The 9,767-nt window shown below is 42.8% G+C and overlaps 1 protein-coding gene across 7 annotated transcripts in view; it reads left to right on the forward strand.

The window, feature by feature from the left end:
- The window catches only part of PHYLLO (2-oxoglutarate decarboxylase/hydro-lyase/magnesium ion-binding protein), a 309,033-nt gene extending 299,559 nt beyond the window's left edge, over window positions 1–9,474 (forward strand). For 3 of the 7 annotated variants that reach the window (XM_087700921.1, XM_087700906.1, XM_087700912.1), the window contains 9 exons: window positions 5,347–5,505; window positions 5,652–5,924; window positions 6,074–6,241; window positions 7,078–7,221; window positions 7,321–7,791; window positions 7,916–8,239; window positions 8,348–8,505; window positions 8,627–8,734; window positions 8,830–9,474. In XM_087700921.1, the coding sequence (XP_087557047.1) occupies window positions 5,347–5,505; window positions 5,652–5,924; window positions 6,074–6,241; window positions 7,078–7,221; window positions 7,321–7,791; window positions 7,916–8,239; window positions 8,348–8,505; window positions 8,627–8,734; window positions 8,830–9,295 (2,271 nt within the window). In that variant the 3' untranslated portion in view covers window positions 9,296–9,474. Of the gene's footprint in view, window positions 1–5,346; window positions 5,506–5,651; window positions 5,925–6,073; window positions 6,242–7,077; window positions 7,237–7,320; window positions 7,792–7,915; window positions 8,240–8,347; window positions 8,506–8,626; window positions 8,735–8,829 lie in introns of those variants that run through there. The other 4 variants (XM_087700899.1, XM_087700929.1, XM_087700932.1 and 1 more) reach the window with 4 other exon arrangements.
- Window positions 9,475–9,767: the final 293 nt, after the last annotated feature.

The following is a 9,767-nucleotide window of genomic DNA, read 5'->3' on the forward strand; positions in this document are numbered from 1 at the left end:
CTTCTCATTCATTTATCACGTTCATTGTGATCAGCCAGCCCTCATTCTCTCATCGCCCTGCTACCGTTTGGCACCCATGGTGATGCTTAGTGCTGCGTGTTGGGGCTGACTTTTGCAGCCTTGTATCTTTCAGCCATTGCAATCAGTTTGTTCATTCTCTCCTACATTGATTCAGTCCCCCTCTTCTCTCCATGTTCACTTTCCTTTCTGTTGCACACTCTCACATGGTATCGGAGCAACATGTGGGAGCTGGAGTCTTCGAAGAGGAGCAACCTGTCCACCATACCAGCCAGCTGGGCACCATTCTTGAAGTGCACCAAACTTTGGTTTGCAGTCATACAGCGGGACATAGTGCTGGGTGGCCTGATTGCAGCCTCTGCTGGCTGTGTTAGATCAAGGAGAGTCCTCTATGGTGCTAGGTGGTGTTCTTTCCCTACCTGGTGGCTTTCTCTGCATCAGACCTGCATTTTGTGCAGGATACTCAAAATCAGGTCAATTTCTGCCTGCATTTTGCAGACAGGCTGTTCGTTCTCTGTAAGGAGACATTTTACTAGGCTGGACAACAACCTTAAATCCAGGCAGACAGACCTTCATTCTTGCTGCATTGACTGGACAGACAATCTCTTACAGCCAGGCAACCTATCAGTCAGCCGGGCAACAGGTTTTTGGTGGCCTGACAGGCTGCATTTGTGGCAGCACAGCCCTGCACATCTGCATTTTGCAGACATGATCCTCCTGCCTGGCATCGAGTGCCTCTTCCACAGCAGATACTCTCCAGCTACCATCCCAATGTCATCCTTTCTGCTGCACAGCAGACTGATGGACCCTGAACAGGCTAAGCACGCCCAATTGCAGCATCTTTCTTGTTTTCTTTTGTAGGTATTCTTGAAGGACCACCATCCTATCATTCTCTCCCTTCACATTCTTCTAGGGCCACCGATCCCCGATTGGTAGTGTCAGCACCCCCCATGCAAGTGTCTATTTGACCCCCTCTACCCATATCCAAGAAGCTAGATGGGATAAACTACCCTCTATCATCATGCAAAGTCGAGTGCATCCTCGACACTTGCAACCCCTAGAACTTTGTCCAAGTCCCCACACCTCCGCATGCTGTGGATCCTTGTATTATAGCGACCTCCAACTCGGTGGATTTATGGAACCAGCTGAATGTCAGAGCCCATTCTTTTCTCTTTTTGCATTGTGCAGATTCTATGGTCATCCATATAAGACATATCTACACTGCCACAAATGTTTGAAAGATTGGTAACTCTCTACCAGATCTAGATGTTTAGGCATTGTCTATCCCTAGAGTTGAAGCCACAATAGCTATGTGTCATAAACTCCCCTATGATGAGGGATCACATCAACAAGATGGATGAGATTCAAGCTGAGCTTATATCCCTTGGTAAGGCCATTCCTACGGAGGACCTAGCTATGACACTTCTCTCACATCTTCTGTCACCAACATTTGATGTGTTCTACTCGATTCTTCTCACCTGTCGTACATTATCACTTGGGAGGAGCTAGTCCCATTGGTGCCGCTTGAGTGGAATGCACATCACAGGGGGAGAGATTTTGGTAGAGTCAGTGCGCCTAGTCATTCTTTTGCTGCAGCATCTATAAGTAAAGGACAAACCAAATTTTGATACAAATTTTGAGGGGAAGCATAAAGAATATCCCTAGTGTCCTCTCTGTGGGAAGACCTCATGGCCCGAGGAGAAGTGCTAGAAGAGACGCCCTCACCTTCATCCAAGAGCGAAAGATTGATCCACATTGGGGCCTCCATCTACATCTACTTCAATCCCAACTAAACTATCGAGTCAGTGTTTCTTCACATTCATCAAGTGAAGGAGCCTTCTTTGCCTATCTTGTCTTCTAACCAGCATCAACAATAGTGCATCAAGTCATATGACTCCTTGAGGAGATTTGCTATAGGATCTCCATCCATCAAAGGGTATAGTCTAAGTTGGTAACATTTCTTCAGTGCCTATAAGTGGTATTGGCACGTTGTCTCTATTGTGCAATTGTCCCATCAACCTCGGTTTTTCTGAGGCCCTACATGACTTGGGCTTCCGTCTCCTCTCGATTTATGCCTTACTAGACTCAATACTTGAGCTGTCTTCACCAAGTAGGCTATCTTAGTTGAGGTTTCTTCTACATAAGCCATTATTGCAATAGGTTGATAGGAGGAATTATATATGCTCCATTCTCCTTCCATTGTTAAGGGCCCTCTGAGGCAATAGTCCATTGTTGCACTCATTCCTAGTTGTGCACCATCTATCCCACAGGTTCTATCCCATCCCTCACCATCTCCTCTGGTGGTTCCCTCATACCACACACTCTTTTAGAGGGGGACGATATCAGGGATGTGGTTATGGATTCCCTAACCCTTTGTGTTTTAGAGAGGGATTCCTAGGATCATGAGGGGTGTCTTCAAGGATTGCAGTCTATTTTTAGTCTCTTTTCCATGCACAGCCTCTTTTCTTTGTCATCAAGCCATCATTCCTTGTTGCTTAGCCCTTGGTCCCTATTGTTTCTTTGCAGGTTATGGCACGTTTGATAGCTCCTCGCTATTGTCTCATAGCTGGGTCAAAGGCTTGGCTCACCCATCTCCAATTGGAGTTTTCAATAGTGATCCGTTCGAGGCTTCTCCATTTCCATTGGTCTATGTGGCCTCTTGTTTGATTAGGCTTTCAACTGGAGAGGGGAACTTCATTGCCATTGGTACTCTTCCTACCATCCTTGGCTCTACATCTTCTTTGGCCTTTTGCCACATCCAAGATCTAAGAGGGGTGTTTAGCAAATATGTGTCTTGTACAATCATCTCTTGCTTGTGAACCTCAATCTGAGTCAAATGAGGACATTAGGAGCTCGAACATTGTCATTGTATGTATTTTAGGCACTTTAGATGGAGGGTACATCAATGCATTGGCCAAATGGCTTGATTATCAGTTGTGGCCCCAATTCGCCTATTTATAGGTGGCTTGCCCTCTCATTCATTTATTGCATTTCTTGTGATCAGCTAGCCCTCCCCATTCTCCTCATCCCCTTGCTACTATTTGGCACCCATAGTGACACTCAGTGTTGCTTGTCCGGGCTAACTATTGCAGCCTTGTATCTTTCAACCATCGCAATCAATTTGTTCCTTCTCTTGTGCTTTGATTTAGTCTCCTTCTCTCTACAAATTCTCACAGGTTGAAGTGAAGAAAGTATTTGGTGTTTTAAAAGAATTCTATAGTGAGGGCCAAAGATGCTTGGAGAGATCCCGCATTTTGCAAGAGAGATGGTTCTTTAGAGTAGTCACAAGCTGACACCCCAAATGGTAGGGAACAGTTTGCTAGAGGGCCTTGATAGGCTTTATGTGGGAGATGAGGGGAGTTCTTGGGGTGGGAAGTTTGGCCAATTGCCAAGTACCACTCTCTCAAGCCATGTTCCTGCGCTCTTGGCTCGTGCATCTGCCTTGAACCCTTGCTCATGTTGGATCCCAACCCAGTACACATAGATACGCAAGTTGTGGGCATGAGACTAGGATCAAGAGACAGGGATTGCAACTATTCAGCAACTCTTGCAAGACTCACCAAGGGAATCATTGAGGATAGGTGATAGACATGTCCTTTTGTGGCTTTTGCAGTTGTTTAGGTGTGGAAGGGGACATCATATGTAGAGAGTTTGCCCAAGCACATTGGCCAAGCACTCCTAGAGATCAGGTTCAATGTGAGAGGGTGAGGACCAGCCTAGAGGAGGCAATGGGGTCTCAGGATGGGTGCTTCACTATAGGGAGGAGGTAGTGGAGTGTATCCTGATTCTAACCACTAGGAGATGGGCTCTCTTGGTATCCTTCACAGAGCAGAAGCTGCCTCAGGGTTTCCATGCGTTGATGGTGTTTCCATGTGTTCTTTTTCACCTTTTGGAAGGGAGTTGAGACTTCCATCGCATCCTTTCAAGAGATCTTCAGGACTAGATGTAGTCTTGCTAGTCTCTCAGTTGGCTTAGTTTGGCTTCTTCCTAAAGGGTGATTGGTAAGAACTTAGCCAGTGGTGCTAGGACTACAAGGCCTTACAAAAATGATCAGTAACTCTGGTAAGAAGCTTCTGTCAAATGCCCAATTGCTAGAGCAGAGATGTCTTTATATAAAGTGGAAAGGTAAGACTGTATCAAAACAAGTCACGCTCAGTGATGAAATTAAAAATAACTTAAATCCCACGTTGATTTTTTTTCTTTAGCAAATTTTAAATTATATGTGGATTAATAAGTTTAAGAATAACTAAAATGCCCATAAAAAATGCACATTGATATACAGCATCTCTTTCTTTAATTGTAAGTTTTGGAAGAATGTAAGTTTCATCTTTCTGGAAGAATCCATCTAAACACAGGTTCCCCTATGTCCTTTAGCAGGCCTGACATTGCCACTAGGTGATCTAAGCAAATCACCCATCTTACCTTAATATACGCAGTATTTGTCAATATATGGGTTATTTTAGCTCCTCATATCACTTCGTTTTTGAAGCAGCTGCTTCTTGCTATTCCAATTCAAGCCACTTTTTCCACTTGGATTGACACAAAGACGCGCTCTTCTAAGCGGATAGCTTGAAGATGCACCCTTTCGATGTTTGTTTTATCATTTACAGCTGTTAGTTTGAAATGGAACCTCATTTTCTTGGTGGGAAAAACAGACAGCATTCATAGACTTTATTGGTATTTGGTCATGCCTTTTGAATTGTCAAATGTTCTAGCAAGTTTTTGTAAGATGAAGACATGACTCTGCATTTGTTGGAAGAAGAACGAAATCTTTGTCAATAGAAATGGACTATTTAGGCCATAAGCTTTTCGGATTATGTTGGACACAGGCAATGCCAAAGCTACCTTGGAATGGCTAGAGCTAGCAACCATTCATGATATTAAGGGTTTCTTGTCTTTGCTTTAATTATAGAAAATACGTTACAATTGCAGCACCATACTGCTGCTTCTGGGCCTTGTCATATATGACCCGTCTCTTGGTCATTTTGTAAATTGTACCTGTCTTTCCTTGGATGCAGTTATAGGCACTTTCAACCATCTGAACAGGTTGAACCCAACAGGTTTCATCTTAGCATGTTGACAAGTAGCATTACTTCCATGTATCAGCATGGCAGTTAGTTAATTGATGTCTTGAGCTTAGCCCAAGAATCTAGATATGTTTGGGGCTGTTTCTGGTTGCATTGTAATGGATGCTTCGTCATGATGAGGGCTTCCTTTTTTGTCCTTAAGTGTTTTTTTTATCCCAAAAAGAAATGGGTCATTTGTGTCACACCCTTGTATGTATAAAGCAATATTTTGTATATATGTTAATCATCAATGTGTTTCTAGGTTGCTCCTCTTCCAGGTTTACATAAAGAAAGCTTTAAAGATGCAGAAGAACAATTGAGATTGTTAATAGAACTACTACGTGGAGTTGAAATGAATTGTACATTGGCTCTCATGAATGGTAGCTTTTCTGAGTGGCTGCTGAAATCAATAGGAGTAAGGGTAAGCAGAAAATCATTCCCATTGCCTGTTCTCTTACTTAGTTTTGTTATCTTTGAGTCTCATTGTTTTTGGTCGATATTATGGTTTCATAAAAGTGTGCATAGTTTGAACTAATAAATGAGAAGCGCACCTTCCTGATCATGAAGCCAGAGGTGCTTTTCCCAAGCGTTAGGTGTGGCTTGGAAATGGCAGTACTTGGAGTATTGGCTGCAGTAAACAGGTGCACCTTTTTCGAGCTGCTAGGTGGAAGTGATCCTCTTCCAAATGTTACAGACCAGAACAAAGAACGCAGCAGGTCAGGGGATGAGTTTGGCAAAGTACAGATATGTGCCTTGCTTGATTCCATTGGAACGCCTGCAGATATGGCATCAGCAGCATTTGACCTTGTAAATCGAGGTTATCGTACACTAAAAGTCAAGGTTGGTTTTCTGTTAGCGAGGAGTTTCTGATATTTCTATAGCATGTTGCAGATACACTAATGCTACATGTTTGCACACTTCTGTAATTTCTAGAATACAGACCATTTCACTTTTTCTTGATGAATCTTCTTTGCCACATTTCTGAATAGGTTGGACGGCGAGTTTCCCCTCTTGAGGATGCAGCAGTTCTCCTTGCCATAAGACAGATGGTGGGTCCACACATCCATCTTCGCGCAGACGCAAATCAGCATTGGACATATGTGCAAGCTATGGAGTTTGCCTTCGCTGCACATAGCTGTGGACTGCAGTATTTAGAGGTCAACTTTTTGCCTTCATTCAAAGCAACTTTTAATATTTGTCAATAAACTGCTGAAAGGAGCATGCACCCAAAAACTGGCTTCTTGGCACCCTCATCCTTTTGAATTTCCATCAGAAACTCTATCCTGTCGGTTATATTTGTCTGCCACAAGTTCAGAGTAAAGAAAAGTGTCAGTGTGTGTTCAACTCTGGCAAGTGGCCTCTACCAAGCCTATCCCCAATGGTGCTGGATCAGGATCAATGGATAGATGTCTATAAGTGGGGGCCGATGATCCTCACCTCTGTCCACATCATTTCATTACAGAGGGAGGCCTGTATGAAGTTTGCCACCTATTAGCCCGGTTTGGAAGCATACAGCTAGCAAGATTCTATGCCCAGAGGTAAGGCTGGTTTGGAGGCCTGTATGAAGTTTGCCACCTATTAGCCCGGTTTGGAAGCATACAGCTAGCAAGATTCTATGCCCAGAGGTAAGGCTGAACCTGCTCTTCCCTGGAGGATTGTGAGTGTAGAAGCCAATCAAGGGGAACAGTTCACTGAATGTGTGATTTTATTGTGCCTACTCTGAATCATTATCTGTTGATGGAACTGCAGTACCTTGCAGTCAAGGGAATGATTTTCCATTGATTTTGGAAGTTTATCCTAAGGTCATAATTGAGCTGTTTTAAGCTCCAGTGCTTCTTACATACTGTACGCCTTGTTGCGCTCTTTGTTGTATTATCTGATACAACCTGTATTTAAAGAGAACATAGGAAAATCAATATCACTATAAACTGGTGAAATGCCGGCACTTTCTCGTCATCTTCTGATGTTTTCTTTCACATTCTTTTTTTACTAGGAGCCACTGAAGAATTCGGAAGATATAATCAAATTTTGCAAAGAGACTGGAATGCCAGTGGCTGTGGATGAAACTATAGACAAATTTGATATGAACACCATACAAAAAATGGGCATATTTTCACATCCAGGGGTTGTAGCTGTGGTATGTGGCTAGCAGGTGGTATTATCTTTCATTATCAAGTTGATAATGTAAGTCCCTACTTTGGTTAGTACTGTTTACAAGCGGTTTTTGCACTGTCAGGTCATCAAACCTAGTTCTGTTGGGGGATTTGAGCAAGCTGCCTTTATTTCCAAGTGGGCCCAAAAGCATGGGATGTTAGTGATAATAAGTGCTGCCTTTGAGAGTAGCCTCAGTTTGGCTTCCTATGCTCAGTTTGCTGCTTTTGTTGATAAGCGACGACTGGAATCAATTACTGCAAGTGAGCTAGCTAGGGATGGAAGAAAGATACCTGCAGTTGCACATGGCCTTGGAACTTTTTTGTGGCTGAAAGATGATGTGGTGAACAATAGAAGATTTGCAGTGAAACGTGAAATTGATGGTGTTGAAATTTCCATCAATGATGCTGCAAAAGTATTAGAGACTCCAGTTTTAGACAAACGAACTGTGATGCCAGCACTGTCCATGGAGCAATTTTGTTCAGACATTTACACGGTCAAATCTTCTGCAGGGGAATATGCATTTCATGTGCTGGATACAAATAGCATCTCCCAGGTAGGACTGTTGGTTTCTTTGTAACAAGGGGAAGAAAATGATTACAAGTTTTAAATGCTACTGTATAGATCTCTGAGTTCTATGCTAGGAGGTGATCCTAATTCAGAATGTATGGAATTTTCAGAGAGACCAGAAGACTTCTGTGCTGGTGTTCTTTCACGGTTTCTTGGGCACAAGCAGGGATTGGCTACCAATTATGAAAGCCCTCTCTCTGTCAAACAGATGTATATCCATAGATTTGCCAGGCCATGGAGAAACTACAGTGCATGAGAAGGGACAAGAAGGTTTTGAAACCGCTTTGGTAGAAGAGAGTGCCTGGTCCATGAAATATATAGCAGAAGCACTTGCCTCTCTATTAGATTTGTTGAAAGTAAAACAGGTGATCCTTGTTGGCTACTCTATGGGGGCAAGATTAGCATTATACATGGCGTTACGATGCAATTCTCAGGTAATGAGGCAGCAGGTTTGAGGCATGTAACTGATGCAAGCACGGGTCTTTTCACGAGATTAGTGAAAGCTGAGATCCTTCTCCTATGGTTCAATATGATGTCAACAGGTAGCTGCTGCAGTGATCATTTCAGGTAGCCCAGGCCTGCAAGATCCACTCCTTCAGAAGGACAGAGCAGTGCAAGATGATGCTCTTGCTCAATGCTTGCAGTCATGCGGGCTGGAGGCTTTTATTGATTCTTGGTATAAAAAGCGGATGTGGAAAAGGTAACTGGTTCTGCATGTCACTCTTGTAATTGTTTTTGGTAACAAGTCTATAATTTTTGTTTTCTTGTTCTTTACCAAATATTTCATATCAATTGAGTGGTTGTTTGCTTTGTCCTTGTAGCTTAAGAAGTCACCCTATATTTGCGACCCTCAAAAGTCTTCGGCAACGTCATCAGGACCTGAATTCCTTAGCCAGAATATTATCTTCCATGAGCTTGGGAAGACAGCCGTGAGTCCCTTTCAAGTTTGATTGCTTGCTAATTCTTCTTTCATGCTCATTCAAATGTTTACACACTCGGTAAAGGTTTGACTCTTATTTTCTAGATCCTTATGGGAAGACCTGGCACATGCTCCCATCCCTCTTCTTTTTATTGCTGGAAAAGATGATCCAAAGTCTCTTCAAATAGCTCATAAAATGTGTAACAGTGTTCAAAGCAGCATAAGGTTCAATGCAAGCTCTAGATCTCCTAATGGAGTGCCTTCGAATCTTTGTACACGAATCGGCAAGAACTTTCAAGACTTTGCAGATCAAGAGATCACGAGACTTCAACTTAAAGAGGCACTCGCTCTAAACCAGCAGCCAAATGAATGTGAAAAATGTCAACAAGAGATGCATGATGAACTAGTAGGCAATGGAGGTGTCATAAATATGAGAACTGTAATTCAAAATAAGGGATCGGGAAATGTAGTAGAGGTAGCTTATTCTGGCCATGCTGTGCATCTAGAAAATCCTTTTGACCTTGTAAAGAGCATCAGCAAATTTGTGTCTAAACTAGCCCAATATGAATAAAAATTATGATGATTGATCAGCTCCTGTTTCTACTTTATTGTTAACTTACTGGTAATGTAAGCTTTATGTCAGTCTTTGGGAACCTAGAGTGACTGTTTGTGGGTCAAGAATTTCTTCTGGTCACTCAAAGATTTGATACGTCCTTGGTTCCTTTATTACCCCCATATGCTAATGCGTTCATAGCAGAGGTTTCTAATGACTGCAGAACAAACAGGTTTATCACATAAGGATCAATGGCTCAATTTTTTGTATGTTAACACGTCAAGGAGGTGCACAAGCTCCTATCAATACAACAACAAAAAGTCTTGTAGCAGAGCATCCTTACATGGGATTTTGGCATGTGCGCCGGGCATAGGGCATGTCAAAGTCATAGCTGTAGGTACCCCTTCGCAATGTGTGTTATCAAAAGTATTGGGGCATGAATAAATGCAACTTCACAGCTTCTTTTGTATGCAACAAAAGGTTCATGAGC

The sequence above is a fragment of the Lygodium microphyllum genome, chromosome 2 (assembly GCF_053477565.2).
Source record: "Lygodium microphyllum isolate KBCC chromosome 2, Lygodium_microphyllum_v1.1.10, whole genome shotgun sequence".
Taxonomy (NCBI): Eukaryota; Viridiplantae; Streptophyta; class Polypodiopsida; order Schizaeales; family Lygodiaceae; genus Lygodium; species Lygodium microphyllum.